The 19,943-nt window shown below is 35.2% G+C and overlaps 1 protein-coding gene across 1 annotated transcript in view; it reads left to right on the forward strand.

The window, feature by feature from the left end:
- The window catches only part of LOC148123309 (solute carrier organic anion transporter family member 6C1-like), an 81,037-nt gene that overhangs the window by 27,618 nt on the left and 33,476 nt on the right, over nucleotides 1–19,943 (forward strand). The window contains exons 7-8 of the mRNA XM_087908165.1: nucleotides 3,237–3,381; nucleotides 6,528–6,723. Of these exons, the coding sequence (XP_087764291.1) occupies nucleotides 3,237–3,381; nucleotides 6,528–6,723 (341 nt within the window). The remainder of the gene's footprint in view (nucleotides 1–3,236; nucleotides 3,382–6,527; nucleotides 6,724–19,943) is intronic.

Below are 19,943 nucleotides of genomic sequence, written 5' to 3' on the forward strand. Positions count from 1 at the left end.
TTCGTAGTTCCGGGTCTTGCATTTGCTTTCTAATCACCTTTGAGTTGGCTCTTTCTACAGAATGAAATCAGAGGTCAAACTGTGGTTTTCTACATGTAGAACTCTGCATATGAAAGAACCTATCTCTTTCAGTCTTTACTTTTTGACTGTTTATCAAAAATCAACTGGCTATAGATGACTGATAATTTCTTGGATAGCGTGCATATCTATACCCTTGGCTCACTGGGCTCGGTGTCTTTTTTCTTTCTTTCTCATGCTGCTTTGTCTAATGTGGCTCTGTAGTATGTCTTGATATCAGGTATACAAACACCGCCAACTTTCCTGTGTGACAGATTACTTCAACTTAAAGAGGTCTTTTTTTCTGTCTTATGAATTTCAATATTGTTTTTAAAAGTTCTGAAATAGTATCACTAGTGTTTTGGTTGAGGTTGTACTGAATGTATAGATTCCTTTTTCATTTTCCAACATTAATTCTTCTCTCATGATCATGTATGATCTCCCCCCTTTTTGTATGTGTGTATACTTCAATTTCACTCATCTGTGTTTTGAAGCATGAATTCTAATTGGTCTTAATAATTGAAACCTGGAGTCAGATATCAGGGTATATACTGAAAGATCAGAGAGGTAGTGGATCAGCCATAGTCACTACTTACCACCACAACTCTCAATCAGAAAAGGGACCAAGCTCCCATCTCTTCCTGTTTTATATTCTCTGCCCCGCCATACGACTTTTTATCTGTCTGTACAGACCTTCAGATCTGTGTGGTTAACTAGTGGCTAGCTCTGTCCTCTGATCTTCAGACGTGCTTTCTTTGTTAACGTATAAACAAGACATCACCACAGTGTTTTACAACTATCATTGTAGAAGTACCTCATTTCCATGGTTGAAATTATTTCTGGGCATTTTCTCTACAGCTGTTTTGATGGTGAGTTTTTCAGTGATTTTTTTCCACAGCAAGTTCATTTGGCTAATTAAACATCACTAAGATTTGTGGGTCAGTTTTATATGCTACAAATATCCCAAATTAATGTATTGGTTTTACTGATGCTTTAATATTAACCTTAAGTTTTTCTGTATTTGAAAACATATAATCTTTAAACAATAATAATTTGACCCTGTCCTGTAACCACCATTTAAATACCATTTATCTAAATCAAAGATTGGATTGTCAGCTAAAACAGTGACAAAATTGTAAATAATTCAGAAATTCATTTAACAGCTATGTTTAAAATTTCATTAAGAAAAATTAATGCAACCTATCTGTTCCTAGCACTCAGGAAAGCTGACATATGTAATGTTTATTCATAAAGGCTCAATAATCTATAAATTCAATGCAATAATAATCAATAAAATGGCATATGCATTTTATATTTTAAAGAAAACACATTTCTTACTTGGATCCTAATAAATCATAGAGCAGACTATCTAACAATTGGTTATCTGTGTGTATATATATACATATATGTTTAAGAAATATTTTCTGTGGCTTAAGCAAAGCACAAGGTATTGTTCAGTGAATGTTATAATAAATATAAGACCTCCTACCTTATATTATATACATAGATACTTTGCAGGTTTATTGAGTTCTTTAGAGAAATTAAAAAGTAAATGTTGACAGAGAATATATGTATAAAAGAGAAGTGGAAATGTGTTCTAAGTAAATTTTAACCATTATAAAACACAAGATAAAAGTTACTAGGTCAGATAATGTAAGTAAAGTCAAGAATATTTATCTTATGAATGAATCTATAGTATATGAGTATTGGCTATCTAAATACAAGAAGTGAATAGTAAGAATGAATTGGTAATTCTTAGGAAATCTACCCTTCCATAAGGAGGTATTAAAGAATAGCACACATAAACACACAAACTGGACTTCTAAATTATAAAAAATCACATATTTATGTGTATTTATATATCTATATATATGTTCACATTCATGTGCAAATGAGTACACATATATGTGAAATTCATATGACTCAGGTGTCATTCCTCAGGTACTATACATTTTTATTTAATTTTGGGGATATGCTGTGGTGGAACTTGCTATGTAGGCCAGAGTAGTTTACCAGTAGGTCTCAGGGACTGTCTTTGCCATCACCATTTCTCAGCACTTATATTATAAGTTATGTTATGAGCACTGATACTATGTTATGCCACCAAGTCTGGCATTTTTTTATCTGAGTTCTGCACATTGAGTTCAGGTCCTTAGGCAGAGCAAGTACAGACATTCCAGCCCCCAAAATGCACATTTAATTTGCAAATAGAAATGCAAAAGAAATACTATCTTGTGTATGATGGTAGGACAAAATTTTCGAGGTCTACAAATAACAGCAAAGGTTTATATCTGTTCCTAATTATGTGATCTATGCCTCTTAGTTATTGCTGCATGACGAGACTTAGTAGCCTGACAGAAAACGGTTTTACTCATCAGTGCAACATTTGTATGAGGCTTTTTCCTCTCAGCTTCACATGGGGTGACTAACAGTGTGAAGGATGGATTTATCTCCAGGCTTCTGTGCTCTAGCATTAGCATTATTGCTGGCTAGGTTTTAGAACACTCAAACACAGTCTTGCTGGCAATTGTTAGACTTTCCCATCTCAGGATCTTATTGATGCAATCATATATGTCTGCAAGAGTCTTCCAAACATGAGATGTTATTCTGATGAATCTTAGAGTATATGCTGCATCCTTCGGAAACTAGACTTTCTGTCATTAAGGTGTTATTATAAAAAGATACAAACTAAAGAAAAATTTGGATCAAAAATGAAAGAAATTACTCATAAATCCAATATAAAAAACCCCTTGCAAAGATGCACAATTCTAAACATACTTTGTCATAGGAAATCAAGAGTATATTCATAGGGGTTTTATTGTAATCATGTACACTGTGGAGTTGAAGGTGTCATAAGTATTTTATCCTATAGAAATCAATTTCAATCACATGATGCAAAATTACAGAGTACCCACCAGCTGAGTGAAGGAAATTCAAAATATGGATGTATTTAAATAGGCACTGAGAGATACTTTCAACAAGCTAAAAGATCCAAAGATAAAAGCTATTTTGGTCGTATAGAAGAACCAAACTACAAATATCTTATGGAATGTGTCTATTATGGAATTATACAGCTTTGTTTGCATAAGTCTGATTTGTCTATGGAAAGATACTTCTGCAGGTTGATCATTAGCCTCTACAGACATCAAATGATAGTGATATGACCTGTTCTGTTTCAGTGTCTGGTCTTCAACCCGCTGCTGATGTGCTGCTCACTGTGCAAAGTGTCAGAGCGCCTGACTCTTAAGGGAAGCAACGAGTTTGTGCCCCTATATGTAGAAAGTCGGTTTTTGATGGCGCCAACACTTGCCAGGCGTCTCACAGGTAGGTTTTTCTTCTTACTGTGCTGATCTCAAAATTCCCGTGATGTGTATATGTAAGTGTGTTATGTATATTTACGAAACATGTCATGTAAGCAGAAGACACAGGGTGGATGTCACTTGCAGAAACTATATAAACATGACCATTCTACACTGCATCAATATTTTTAATACATAAAACTCTACAATGTTTCTTTTATAGCCACTATCTTCTATCTTCTCTCTATATATACTTGCATATTTATTTTCCCCTTATCTATAGAAAGTCAGTCTTAGCAAGCCACAATTTGTCTTTCCTCTCTGTGTGTCTATACCTTTCTGTTGTGTGTCAATACTCAGGTTTTTCTAAAATATTCACACAATTCCCTACTTATTCTTCTGTATTTTCTGGATTCAAATTGGTTTGAACTGAATGCATTATAATTATGCTGTGGTACAGCTTATTCCCTAACTGCCAGAGACATGCCACTGTTTATGTAATGTAATTGTATATCCATTATTATACTAAGAGATATAAAATTAGATTTAATCTTAATTTCCCTAAACACTGTCACAGTACATAAGCCCTTTGATATCCGTATAGGTAAATATATTCGTATTGGTAAATATTGTTTTATGTTTTGACACTAAGCAAGAATTGCTATTGTTTACACTTTTAATCTTAAAACAGAATTGAGAATTTTGTTCAATAAAAGATTCCAAATAATATTTCTAAATGAAAGCATTAAAAGGTTCTAGTATTAATTAAAAAGTGATGAACCTAAAAGTTTATTTTAGGCTACAAAACATCAAGCAAGTTTCCAGGACAGCCAGGAGAAACCTTATCTCAAATAAACAAGCAAGAAAAGAAATGACAAACAAAATAAAAAAAAGTAACAAAAAGTCAAGGAGCTTTGTTATAGAGTTAATGTAACCTGTGAAGGCATAGATAGTTAAAGGAGTATTTACATTAATATTTGACTATACAGAAGGCCAAAAAATGAATGGGGGAAAAATTAAGTGAAATAATCTTTCTGCCGAAGATCTCTCTGAATCTTCTAGAGTTGAAAAATTTAGTGAATAAGATGAGAAGAGTAGGTTGTATTTTCAGATTGTTCTAATTCTTTTGCAACTAAAATAGTGGACACAGAAGCACACTACGACCAACATTTGACAAAGTCAGAGTGCATGTTGGCTATACTAGGAGCATGTACTCTCTAGAGTCTCGGTCTTCAATGCCCTGAGCATGGACACTGATAGTGGAACAGGACACTGTCTTGCCATATGAGCATAGGAACGAAAATCTGTTCTAGATATATCATTACTTAAAAAGGCATTTTATTCTGTAGATGGAGAAATAGACAATATTTGGGGTACAGCAAGCTCTTCTCACTGAACACTAGATTTGGACCTATAAGCACTATTCTGAATGGATACATTTGCTCTGAAGACTTATAGTTTTTGCATCTGGGGTCATAGGCAGCATCTAAGACATGGGGATGTTCCTGGAATGCCCCTACAGTGTGTGTGGGCATATATCTGTCAGTACATTGTATCAAACATACTCAGGTATAACTTTCTTGACTTTGCCTTTAGTTGCTGCTTTCCTAGCTATGCACTGAGGTGTTAAGTTGAAGTCTGAGATAGACTCTGTTGGGATTTCCATTCTCAAAGTGACTGAGTCTCTGATACCAGATACTCTAGCAGTAAGATTTCCCTGATCCTCTTGTTAATATCTTTTGTCAAACTACCTTGTTTTCAGACGCAAGGTTCGGTATTATAGGCTACTTGTATACAGGATGCAGCCTTATAGGCCAAGTCTTGTCTTCCACTGTCATTTCCTCCCTAGAAACACAGACTCCACTTCTCTACTGAATTTTGTACTCTAGGAGCCAGGGTATTTGATCCCCTTGCCTTGTCATTCTCTTTAGTTTGTGGAATGTGCCAGGTTTCATTTTCCAGGTTTGTGGAATCTTCCAGGCTCATTCATTTTTCTCTTCATGACAAGTTCTAAGTCTTTCATTTTGTTTCCACCCCATGGAAGAGAAAACTAGTGCCTGTTATCCCTATTCTACCACTTTGGACCTGAACTTGATTTCTTCTTATTATCTCAATTATGTTTTCTTAACCACTTTTCTCATTTGCTTTTGTTTTCAAATGTCTCCTTTATTTCTTGATTCTTTTTGTTGTTGGTTATCTTTTTACTCTGACTCTTTATTCCAAATAAAACACATGGAGGCTTATTCTTAATTATGAGTGCCAGACCGAAGCTTGGCTTGTTTCTAGTCAGCTTTTCTTAAAATAAATTGTCCCACTTATTTTTTGCCTCTGGACTTCTATCATTCTCTATTTCTGTATAGCTTTCTTTACTTCTTATTTCATGGCTGGTTGTGTGGCTGGATGACTGGTCCTTTGAGTTCTCCTCTTCTCCTTTTTCCCATTCATTTGTTCCTCCCTCTCTCCAGAGTTCTCCTTCAATTTATTCTCTCTTCATGCCAGCCCTGCCTATCCTTTCTCCTGTCTTGCTATTGGCCATTCAGTTTTTTATTAGAGCAAACAGGTGTTTTAAACAGGTAGTAACACAGCTTCAAAGAGTTAAACAGATGCAACATAACAGAATGTAACATATCTTTGCATCATTAAACAAGTATTCCATAGCATAAATAAATGTAACACATCTTAAATTAATATTACATGACATCTTTCAATTTTTCCATTTTTTGTGGAACCTTTCAGGTATGTATATTTATTATGGTATGATTTAATCATGTGTTTGTGTTGTTTTATGGTATTTGTTCTCTTTCCATTACTTCTTCTTTTATTTAAATTAAATCTCTTACAATAAACATAATTCAATTAGATAAGTAATAATATCTCTCAATAAGACAGATCATAGCTTCTGTGTGGTATGGACTAAGTTCCTAGTCATTACTGGATATCCTGTGTATTGGAGCAACAAAGCACTGTCCTTCTCTACCAAAATCCAGAAGACATATAATGGCTCCATCCCCATGCACATGATGGTATATATTAAAAAGTCCAGATACAGGTTTTCTGCTTTGTGTTGTTTTTTAAAGAAAAATGTATTTGATTAGAGGGATTGTTTATGTGTAATTCTTCTGTAATCTCAACAGGTTACGTTTTAACAGTGTTTTTTTTTTCTTTTCACAGCCGTTTTTATGATTTCAGGATATGCAATTGGCCGTTTCCTGGGAGGTTTAATTGTTGACAGATTGGAAATGTCTTGCAAGAACAAAATAAGATTCACAGTGTTTACATCTTTTATAGCAGTTTCTCTTTTTTTATTAATCCTCTCTGTAGACTGTGAAACAGTGAAGTTTGCTGGAATCAATGAAGATTATGATGGGTAAATATAATTTTTTGTACTAGATAATTATTTAACTAATAATCCAGGAGATAATTTCCAGAACAATAATCCAGTAACAACATATATTTATATAACTCATGGAGTTTTTAGACATATAAATGAAATGAAAAACACAGTTTTACTCCTTATATTAAAGTTACATAACACACAGAGATATGTTTTTCTTATATTCATAAATGATTTAGAATCAAAATGTAAACTTCGTGTTAAGGTATGCAGCAAGTACAAAATGGTATAAGAATATGTACACAGTGATCTGATTTTTTGTTCTTGAACTGATCTGTCAGCATTCTTGTAGACATCGAGGATGGGTTTAAAGGATGCATGAGCATGCACAGGAACATTTTAATTTAAATATACAAAAGTTCAAAGCGTTTGGCATAGGTTAATATTACATATTGTACAACAGAAATGCAACTGAAAACCAAAGGATAAGCAAGTGAAAGGATAAAAGAGAACAAGAGTACTTTCAACTTTAATGGAGTAGCTTACAGCAAACCAATGTCCAGTTCATGCTCCTGGAGCTGGCCCCAGGGTTAGAAAACATGGCTTCAGCATCACTTCTCTTACAAATAGAGCCAAGGCTCTGGACGTGGCAGACAATGAGGGCTGACTGAGAAGCCAAGGACAATGGCACTGGGTTTTGATTCTACTGCATGAACTGGCATTGTGGGAGCCTAGTCTGTTTGGATGCTCACCTTTATAGACCTGGATGGAGGGGGGAGGACCTTGGACTTCCCACAGGGCAGGGAACTCTGACTGCTCTTTGGACTGTATAGGAAGGGGAAGGAGGAGTGGGGGAGGGGGAGGAAAATGGGAGGAGGGGAAGAGGTGGAAATTTTTAATAAAAAAAAAAACAGCAAATGGAGCCAAGGTCTTGAATTTGTAGACATAGGAAAAAAAAAGACACACCTGTAACTGAAAAAAATGATAAATTAAAAGTCTTGTAAAAATTAAAATCCTTTCCTGTGCAAAACCTTTTATTAATCTGGTGGAACAATCATACTGTGCAGTGAAGAAAATGAAAATTAATGCCTGCACCTGGAAAATTAATGACATGTCAACTGAAAAAGATTCTCTGAACACAAATTAATAAGATGTAATGTTAAATTATTCCTCACTCCAGCAAAAAGAAAAATGGAAAAAATTTTTAAGTCTTTGTTTGTAAATAAGTTTCCCAAATAAATTTCTCACATATCCAATATGACCAAAATCATTTATATATAAAATAAAGTATTTCTCACTTAATGTCTAAGCTAAGGTACTATTGACCCTCATATAAGTGAATATTAAATGGTATGAACATGCTGCTTCTCTATATATTTGTAAATTATTTATAATTCATAGAATATCTTTTCAAAATACATTTGAGTTAAAATAGAATTATGACATTTTCCCAAATAAAGATTTCCATATACTTCAAAGAGCCTATATACATAAGCAGAGGAAAAAAAACAAAAGGTTATGAGTGGATAATACATTGCTTTAAAAATCAAAACAATGAAATCAAGTTGGAGGACTCAGTGACAGCAAATAAATATTTATTGTGAAGTAAAAACAATATATAGTGGTATTGTATTTCTGAAAAATCTCTACAAGATTCAAAATAGATGGCTTAGGAAATCTTTACAATATGGTTCCTGAAAGAAGGCCTCTACGACACAATGGCAGTTGACATACCAACATGGATGGGAGGAATCTCACAAGGCCTCATTCCCAAATTAAGAACTGCAGACAATTAATGGTCACTAAGAAAGGAATAAACAGTTTTGTCCAGGCATGAGAGGAGTTCCCTGATAGTTTATCAAACCCAATGTTCATCCTTACTATAATTTTTGGGAACAAATCTCATGAATCCTAGGTTTGAACTAAATGAAGAGTGTAGCCAAAGCTAACCCTATTATAACCAACTCCCAAGCACTACTCCTGGCTTTTGCAATTCTCAGGATAGAAGACAGGACTTTGTTAATCTGGAGAAGCACCGTGCTTTCTGAACTGTGTTCTAAGCACTATGTACAATTTTAAATAATATTTCAATACTCATATAGGACCAGTATTTTGTGCTTAGAGTGGTATCATGTTCTAGTTAGTTGGGTGACAAGTGACATATGAAGGAAGCAAACGTGTGCTGAACAACACTGAGTCTGTTTACTTATTTCACTTCAAGAAAGCTTTATGAACTTAGAAAGGACTAGTATAGCACGTCACGGTGTTCAGTCAGTGAACCATTTCATTCTTGTTGCTCTATAATGCAGTAGTTTAACTCTGACTTCCATAATCCTGGTCATGACAATTAAAGGTGTTATGTCTCAATCCCAGCCTTTATCAGGCAAGGAATGAGGGTTTATGAACAATTTCAGAAAGGAAACACACTTATGTAACATGCTTGTCTGACATACCATCCACACAATAGGTTTGGTGTAGTAAATTGCTTTTATTCTGATTAGCCATGTATGTGCTAAATAAAAGTAAGGCATATATTACAAAAAGAAAAGACATAGTAGGGCATAAATTTGTCATAAGCATTGATACATCATCATTCCAAAAATTCTCATGTCAAAATTAAATTATCTTTAACTGATATATAAAGAACACCAATTATTTATATAAGTGGGGTACCTTGTGAGATTAGAAGAGCACGTAATGTGTATGTTATATAAAATATATTTTATGTATAATATGTGCTGTAGGAAGTCTTACAGCTTGTGGTTACCTGCCCACTGGGTCGTGGTCTCTTATACTATATATGCTGATTGTAGAAGATGCTTCTGGCCTCTTTTCTGGACTCTCTGTTCTGGCTACATATTTTAGTTTCTGATCTCCATTCAAGCAGAGGATTTTGATTTGTGAGTCTACCCCTAAATAAATAATCATCTATTTCTCAATTTTGAGCTAGTGTGGGATTTCTTTTAAGCATCCTTCTACAAATATATATTTTATATATAATAAATATATGATATATATATATATATATATATATATATATACGCACAATGCAGCTACAGAAACTACCCAAATACATAAACCAAATATCACTAAGCATACGAGGAGAATTAAAATCTAATAACATAATTGTGGAGATTTAAATGCCTCATGTGTCTTGAGCACAAATACTTCGGAAGGATTAAAAAAACATTAGTTTTAAACTGCACTGTAAAATAAGTGGACCTCACAGACTTTAATCAATATTGTATTTAACATCAAATTGAATCATACTTCTTATAAGAAAAGGGAACATTATTTAGAACGGACTATAGCTTAGGTAACAATATCTGTCTCAACATATCTTAAGAAATGCAAAATAATTTTATGTGTTCATTTTAACCACAAAAATAATATAAAATTAGAAACTAGTAAGATAGACTAAAAATTATGTACAGCTATATGAAAAAGCAGTGATATAAAAACCAACAATGAATGGATCCGCACATATTTTTAAAGCAAAAAAGTTGAAACATGCAAAATACTGAAACATGACATAAAAGCAATAAAGTACAAGTTTATAGCAATGAATAATTTTTTATCATAAACGCAGAAATACTTCAAATAGGCCATGTAACAATGAAAGCCAAAGGTATATCACTAGAAGAAATTAGTAGAAATGGAAACAAGATATACAAGAAGCAAACCAGGCAGTGGTGGCACCTGCCTTTAATCATAGCACTCAGGAAGACAGAGGCAGACAGATCTCTGTTAATTTGAGACCAGTTTGGACTGCAGAGTGGATTTCAATACAGAGATATGTAAAGAAACCCTGTCTTGAAAAATCAAAATCCAAAAACCAAACAAAAACAGAGAAAAGAAACAAAAGATGTATCAGAAGTAATGAAAGTGAAACTTAAACATAGAAAACACAACACTTCTTTAAAAATAGTTATTTTGTATTTTTATTCATTTGTATCTGTATCTAGCACACATGTGTGGATACAATGGAGCCAGAAGAGGGTATCAGATTCACCTGACTTGGAATTACAGGAATTTGGGAACTGCTGACCTGGGTCCTAAAAACTAAACTTGAGTTCTCTAGATGGAAGAGCAAAAAGTGTTATTAACAGCTGAACCATTTCTCCAGAACCCCAAAGATTACTTCAACACAACAATTTTCTTTGGAAAAAAATTGTCCTTCATTGAACTTTGCAAGGAAAACACAGAAAATCAAGTAAATGAAATTAGAGACCACAGAGAGCCAGTAGAGCTGACAGCAGGAAGTCACAAAGGACTTGGAGGAAAGAACCAAATGCAGCCATGTTCCATCAATACATGAAAACATCAGGAGATAATTATGAAAAAGGCAAGCTCTTTAGCTGTAGTTGCAAATAGCAAATAAAATAAAATTCACAAGAGTACCTTTAACCAAAGAATTAAATTAGTGCAATGAAAATTATAACTACATAGTAAGTTCTAGGCCAGTCTATATAAAAATTAAGTTAAATTAAAATCATAAAACCCTAATCAAGATAGTAAAGGACACTGTAAAAACAGTGACTCCCAGAAGCTAAGATAGTTTTGGGAATAAGAGGTGGATGAAGAAGGGTTCATGAATAATGTTGTATAGTACAATAAGATAATTGTGGCTAATAAATTCTTAAAATTTTTTAAGTAGCTGGCAATGAGAAAATTGAGTATTCCCAAATACAAAGGAAATGATAAGTGTGTAAGTTAAAGATATACCAATTACTTTAAGCTTATTGTTGAATATTATATTAATAATTTTATTATATAAATTATGATAACCAGGAAAGATCAAGAAAATAGGATTGATAGATCAAAATTTATAGATATGTCATAGTAAACAAAGTGAATTTAAAGTAAAAAACAATACAGAGAGCCAAAGAAAATGCTTGATAAAATTCAATATCTGTTACTTTCTGAGATAATGTAAATGTTTTACAACAAATGGGAACCTGAGGGAGAAGGATTATCATGAGTTGGGGTTCAGCCTTGGCTATATTATGAGTTTAGGTCAGATTGATCTATGGGAGAACACTCTGTCTCACAGAAGAAGAAGAGAGAGGGAAAAGGAAAGGAAAAGAAGAGAAAGAAGAAGGAAAGATGGATGAATGAAAGGATGGAATGAGGGAGAAAGGAACATGAGTCAGTTCTAATAACTGACTACTATGGTGACTTCACATATACACAAATATACTAAAATCATAGAAGTGTGTATCAATAAAGTTCATTATAAGACATACAATATTTACTTTTATTTATTTATTTTTATAAAAAATTTCCAACCACCTCCCTTTCCCATCCTCCTCCCTCCCTCCCTCTCCCTCTCTACTCCTAAGACCAGTGAGGTTTCCCTGCCCCGTGGGAAGTCCAAGGTCTTCCACCCTCCATCCAGGTCTATAAAGGCAAGCATTTAAACAAACCAGGCTCCCACAAAGTCAGTCCATGCAGTAGAATTGAAATCCAGTGCCATTGTCCTTGGCTTCTCAGTCAGCCTTCATTGCCAGCCACATTCAGAGTGTCCAGTTTGATCACATGCTCCATCACTCCCAGTCCAGCTGGCCTTGGTGAGCTGCCATTAGATCAGTCCCAGTGTCTCAGTGGGTGGACGCACCCCTCGTGGTCCTGACTTCCTTGCTTATGATTTCCCTCCTTCTGCTCCTCATTTCGACCTTGGGAGCTAAGTCCACTGCTCCAATGTGGGTCTCTGTCTTTATCTCCAACCATGACCAGATGAAGGTTCTATGGTGATATGCAAGATATTCATCAGTATGGTTATGGGACAAGGCCAGTTCAGGCACCTTCTCCTCGGCTGCCCAAAGAACAATCTGCAGACCTCTCCTTGGACCTGGGAACCGCTCTAGGATCAAGTCTCTTGCAACCCCTAAATTGGCTCCCTTAATTAAGATATTTACTTCCCTGCTCCCATATCCACCCTTCCTCCATCCCACCCATCCCATTCCCCCAAGCTTTCCCCTCAATCTTCCCATTCTCCCTTCTCTCTACCCATTTCCCCTTACATCCACAGCCCCCCCTCGCCATGCACCCAAGTTTGCCTGGCTATCTTGTCTACTTCCAATATCCAGGAGGATAACTATATGATTTTCTTTGGGTTCACCTTCTTATTTAGCTGCTCTAGGATCACGAATTACAGGCTCAATGTTTTTTAATTATGGCTAGAATCCACTTATGAGTGAGTACATATCATATTCCTCTTTTTGGGTCTGGGTTACCTCACTCAGTAAAGTGTTTTCTATTTCCATCCATTTGCATGAAAAATTCAAGATGTCATTATTTTTTTTTACTGCTGAGTAAAACTCCAATGTTTATATGTTCCACGCCTTCATTAACCATTCTTCTATTGAGGGGCACCTAAGTTGTTTCCAGGTTCTGGCTATTACAAATAGTGCTGCTATGAACATAGTTGAACAAATGCTTTTGTAGTATGTTAGGGCATCTCTTGGGTATATTCCCAAGAGTGGAATTGCTGGGTCCTGAGGGAGGTTTACTCACAGTTTCCTGAAAAACCGCCACACTGATTTCCAAAATGGCTGCACAAGTTTACATTTCCACCAACAATGGATGAGGGTTCCCCTCACTCCACATCCTCTCCAGCATAGGCTATCATTGGTGTTTTTAATTTTAGCTATTCTGACAGGTGTAAGATGATATCTCAATGTTGTTTTGATTTGCATTTCCCTGATTGCTAAGGAAGTTGAGCATGACCTTAAGTGTCTTTTGGCCATTCGAAGTTCTTCTGTTGAGAATTCTCTGTTCAGTTCAGTGTCCCATTTTCAATTGGGTTAATTAGAGTTTTAGTGTCTAGTTTCTTGAGTTCTTTGTATATTTTGGAGATCAGAACTTTGTCTGATGAGGGGTTGGTGAAGATCTCCCAGTCAGAAGGTAGCCTTTTGTCTTAATGACTGTGTCCTTTGCTTTACAGAAGCTTCTCAGTTTCCGTAGATCCCATTTATTCATTGTTTCTCTTATTGTCTGTGCTACTAGGGTTCTACCTAGGAAGTGGTCTCCTGTGCCCATGTCTTATAGACTCCTTCCCACTTTCTCTTCTATCAAGTTTAATGTGGTCAGATTAATATTGAGGTCTTTAATCCATTTGGTCTTGAGTTTTGTGCATGGTGATAGATATGGATCTACATTCATTCTTCTACAGGTTGACATCCAGTTATGCCAGCACCATTTGTAAAAGATGCTTTCTTTCTTCTATCGTATACTTTTAGCTCCTTTGTCGAAAATCAGGTGTTCAAAGTTTTGTGGGTTAATATCTAGGTCTTCTATTCAATTCCATTCATCGAGTTCTTTGTTTTTATGCCAATACCAAGCTGTTTTCAATACTGTAGCTCAGTAATAGAGTTTGAAGTCAGGGATGGTAATGCCTCCAGAAGTTCCTTTATTGTATAGGATTGTTTTGGCTATCCTGGGTTTTTTGTTTTTCCATATAAAGTTGATTATTGTTCCCTCAATGTCTGTGAAGAATTTTATGGGATTTTGATGGGGATTGCATTGAATCTATAGATTGCTTTTGGTAGAACTGCCAGTTTTGCTATGTTGATCCTCCCAATCCATAAGCCTGGGAGATCCTTCCATTTTCTGGTATCCTCTTCAATTGTTTCTTCAAAGACTTAAAGTTCTTGTCAAATAGGTCTTTCATTTCCTTTGTTGGAGTTACCCCAAGATATTTTATGCTATTTGTGGCTATCGTGAAAAGTGATGCTTCTCTGATTTCCCTATCTGCTTCTTTATCCTTTGTGTATAGGGGGGCAACTGATTTTTTGGAGTGGATCTTGTATCCTGCCACATTACTAAAGGTGTTTATCAGCTGTAGGACTTCTTTGGTAGAGTTTTTGTGGTTGCTTATGTACACTATCATATCATCTGCAAATAATGAAAGTTTAACTTCTTCCTTTCCAATTCGAATCTTCTTGATCCCCTTATGTTGTCTTATTGCTACTGCTAGAACTTCAAGCACTATATTGAAGAGGTATGGAGAGAGTGGACAGCCTTGTCGTGTTCCTCATTTTAGTGGAATGCCTTTAAGATTCTCTCCATTTAATTTGATGTTAGCTGTCGGCTTGCTGTAAATAGCTTTTATTATATTGAGGTATGATCCTTATATCCCTAATATCTCCAACACCTTTACCATAAAGGAGTGTTGAATTTTGTCAAATGATTTTTCAGCATATATTTACTTTTAAATAAATTAAGAAAGTAGGAATTTAGAGATCATTATTTCAATCCTTTATGGGATTCTGAATTACTATAGTTACCTTTATGCTTATAATTTATAATGTGAATGTTTTTAATCTGGCTCATTACTCACATATTGATAGCTTCAACACCTGTATTACAACGTTAGTTGGAACTTTGGGGATGCTAGTCTTAGTTGAAAACATGAAGATGAAGATTTCGTGAATCACCTTAGTCTTCTCACATGCAGAAGTTTCCAGAGCCAGTACTCTTTAGCCCATGTGGAAATACACTGAAAAAGTGGTCCTCTGTAATCTAGTATGTATGTAATCACTAAATATGGAATCTGTTCCTCTGGAATTATTCTGGTTATTGTTTTGTCAATTTGACATAAGCTAGCGGCATCTAAGAGGAGAGAGCATAAATGAAGAAACGCTTCCATAAGATCAGCATCTAGGAAGCCTGTGGAGCAGTATTTATCATTATTGATTGAAATAGATGGGCACAGCCATTATAGATCATACTAATATGGGAGGTGGACCTGGTATATAAGAAAACAAACTCAGCAAACCAGGAAGCAGCACTCCTCCATGGGCTCTGCCTTTAGAGTCCTGCCTTGAATCCATGCCCTGAGAGTGATGACTTGTGATATGACAGTTGTAAGGAAAAAAATCCTTTCCCAAGTTGTTTCCGGTCATGATGTTTTATCACAACAATAGAAAGCCTAACTATAGCTGAGCATGGTAGCTTAAACGTTTGAAACCAGCACGAGGAAGTATGATTTCTAGGACAGCCAGGTCTACACAGAGAAACCCTGTCTCTAAAATGAAAGCAAAAACAAAAGAAAACAATAATAACTAAGACAAACATCTTGGTTCTTGATTTCATAGACCCAGAAATAACTGTATTGCTGAAGGCTCATAGCCTGTGATGATTTATTAAAACAGACAGAGTATACTCAGGGGTTGAAACACTAACTGATCAGAATGCAATGGTGTTTGTTTTCAACATTTTCTTTTCAAATTATGCAAGAAGTTTTGCGAAATTAAAGAAAAATAAAGGTAACTTCACATAAACATAATTACTAAAATTATGCTTATTTAAATGTAATATGATTATAGAAAATTCAAAAGGCACTAGAACTAACATATTGAGTTGAGGATAATTACACAACACATTCTGAATATTAAAAAAATCCATGATTCTCTATGACTGGAGCTGTAGGTCACTGATTGTCCATTTGCACAATTATTGCATGACTACATATTTTTACCCTCACAGAAAATACATACATACCCCTGAAGCAATAGAGAATCTTCATACAAATGAGAAGAGACACAATCCTTATAAGAGAACATAAATTTCTTATGTTCATTACAAAAGAATATAATTTCACATATAAAAGAGCTAAAGTATTTAAAATGTTATTAACAATGATGTAAATCAAATCTGAAAACTCTGTATTGATTATTACAATATATTGGTAAAAATAATTAGAGACAATTTAAAAGAAAGCAATTCCATGTTCTTAAACTGGAGAATTTATTCTTTATGAAGAGTTGACTCCTTCACAGATATCTTCTATGTATTCAGTTTAATGACAACAAAATCCCATCAGGCTGTTCTTTGTAGATATTAGCAATAAAATCCTCTATTGTCATTGATATGCAGGGACCTAGAAAAACAAAAAGGTCAAAAATAAACAAAATTAAAAGACTAATTCTATTTGCTTCCAAAAAGAATTGTAGAACTCAGCTGGGTGGTTGTGGCACACACCTTTAATCCCAGCACTTGGAAGGCAGAGACAGGCGGATCTTTGTGAGTTTTATACCAGCCTGTTCTATAAGAGCTAGTTCCAGGACAGGTTCCAATACTACAGAGAAGCCCTGTCTCGGAAAAAAAAAAGGTAGACATCTGTTAACCACGGAAGTGTTAAAAGCTTGTCAGTGGACCAAAATGAAGAGTGCATGAATAGAGTCACATGTCTGTATAGAAGTTTGTTCTTTGGGCTGAGTACAGATGCAATGAAGTAGAGACTCTAGAACCATTTACAAAATTATTATTAGATGACTTCATGGCTATACACCCCCCACACACACACACAGACACAGACACACACACACACATATGTACACACTAATTCTTTATATATAAAGAATATATATGTATATATATATATATTTGTATGTGTGTATAGCCTCATATGGAGTAAACAGATTATATATTTAGAAATATATGCATATGAATAGATGCATTCAATATATTTAGTGAAAAAAATTAAGCCATGAATTTGAAGGTGAGTAGGCAAGGCTTGAAGGAAAGAAAGGGAGTGGAAAAATTTAATTATATTATAATCTCAAAAACTATAAAAAGTTTAAAGAACAAAATTCATATTATATATAAATACTATTAGCACGGCTAGAGAGATTGCTTATGCTTAAGAATGCCTGTTATTCTTCCAGAGAGCATGAATTTGGTTCCAAAAACCCATGTCAGTCAGCTCAGAACTGCCTGTTATCCCAGCTCAAACACAAAAGAGGAAATCAGATTCCCCGGAGCTGATCTTATACAGGCACATGCATACTCATAAATAAAATATAATAAAAACAAAGGTGTAATAATACTATTGGTTTGTGACCATTACATGTCTTTATTTTCATACAAACCAACGTGGAATCCTACTTTGTATTATGTAGAGGAATTTAAAATGAACCATAAGTATAAATATGAAATATAACATTCTAAGAATATAAGGGAAAATCTTAGGATTTCTTTGCAAGATATAAAACACATAACCCAGGAAGAACATTGCAAGTTGAACTTCATAAAATTTAAATCTTCCCTTTCAAGAACTTCTTTTACTTTTTTTTCTGGGGGAGGGCTTGATACAGGGTCATCTTATGTATACCTGGTTGTTCTTGTACTCACTATATAGACCACGATGGCCTCAAACATGCAGAAATTCATCTGCCTTTGCCTTTCCCTCCCAAAACCTGGGATTAAAGGTATATGCCATGTTTGTCTTTAAAGAACAATGTTTTAAATGAAGAGACAGATTTTCAAAAAGATACTTGAAAATAATATATAGAAAACGAAAGATTTGTTTCTGATCATATAAAACATCTAATATAAAAAATAAACAACAAAATGGAAAAACAATTTGAAATAAGACTTTCACACACACATACACACACAAACACACACACACACACACATACATACATACAGCTGGCAAATATGCAGAAAGAATTTATTATTACTAATTTAAAAAATGGGAATCAAATGTTACAGTCTAAACTATTGTTCCCATATCAGAATGCTTAGGTCATTGAAATCATACTGTTATAGAGAAATGTGGGGAACAGTTGAAGCTCCTAAATACTAGAAGCAGAATTGCGGTCACAAACTGAGGGGTCTCTAAAGGAGTCATGCAAGTGGGGAGATGAATTGCCAAGAGGTCAGAATGAAATCTCCGTTCAGATTGACTTTGCCAACATTGATCAAACTTTCGCAAGTCTGACGCCATTTTGATTCTTTTCCATTTTGGTGTCCAAGTCCCTCATGTCCCACCCTTTCCAACTTCAGTTTACTAAGTTCCACCAGCTTCACTGTTACAAATGTTTCCATTCATGCACCCTTTCTACATTGACAACCCTTCTGCAATATTTCTTTTCTCTTAAGTTAGGTTGTTTTAAGTTCTCAGTGTATCTCTATCCTTCATATGTTAATATATACATGAGGTGGGTTAATGTTGAGTTTCACAATTCCTGTTGCATTTTAGGCGTTAAATTTCTTGTCAAATTTAACCAAGAGTCTCCAGGAAGCAACTTAAAGAGTGGGGTCAAACCCTTAGTAGTGCTAGGCAGTTAAAAGTACATCTTATAGACACAAAATTTTAATTTTGATCTTTTATTTAACCTAATATAAAAGCTAAGTACTCATTTAAGCACTGATTTGATGAGCAGGAGAGGAGAAAGTTCTCCATATACTGAATGAGCCACACCTCAGGAAATTTAATCAACATCAACTTGATTGCCTTGTCTAAGCTGCAGTTGTTTCTATAGTAAAAGATGACCTCTTTTTGATGTTTTTCTCTCAATAAGAAATGAGCTGTTCCTGATATGAGGGAAAACAAAAACAGAACAAAACAAAACAAAAACAAAAGAGCAAAGCTCTATTCCTAGGTCAAGCTGCAGGTTGTGGAGTTCCTTCTGTCATTCCTTGGAGTTCAGGTACTGCTCTGAACTAGTGGGCCCTGGGCAGGGAAGACTGACTGGAGGCATGAGAGAGGCGGCTCTGAGCAGGAATGATTGAGAGGAGGCATGCAGAGGGGCAGCTCTGAGTTCTGGTCAAATCATGCAGGAGGGTGAGCGCCGAAGCGGTGTGGCTGGACTGGAACCTGAACAGCCGCGGAGTCCATTCACTTGCCAAAGTGTGAATGGCAAAAAATTCTCTCTCTCTCTCTCTCTCTCTCTCTCTCTCTCTCTCTCTCTCTCTCTCTCTCTCTCTCTCCCCCTCCCTCCCTCCCTCCCTCCCTCCCTCTCCTCCCTCCTTCTCCCCCCCCTCTCTCTCTCCTGATTTCCCTGCTCTATTTTCTTAAATAATGGACAGGGATTGTAACTCGCTTCTCGTGAGATTTCTTCATATCAGTTCCTACGCCTATAAAGTTGCAAAACCATATATCTGAATATTTTGTTTTTCTGGATTTTAACAAACATTTCAATGATTGTACAAAATGATTTGTCCCAAAGGCTGAGAAGAATACACATTAGAACCCCTCTCTCAAGGATTTATAACTCTTTTCAGTGAGAGGCCTCAGTTTCCTGAAACCCCAGTAGCTTTTTATTTTATTTATTTATTTTTGTAGTGTTAATTTGGGTATTGTTTAGACCAAACATAGAAGTTATAGAAATGGGAAGACACATCTGAGAACTGTATTTTGAGTTAATAATAAACAAGAAGTCTAAGTTTCCTGGTCTAAAGAATAAATACTACAGATCTACCTACTGGATTGTACTTTTTACTCATTTCTATCTCTGTTTGTC

Source organism: Myodes glareolus, chromosome 1 (genome assembly GCF_982192425.1).
Source record: "Myodes glareolus chromosome 1, mMyoGla1.1, whole genome shotgun sequence".
Classification (NCBI taxonomy): Eukaryota; Metazoa; Chordata; class Mammalia; order Rodentia; family Cricetidae; genus Myodes; species Myodes glareolus.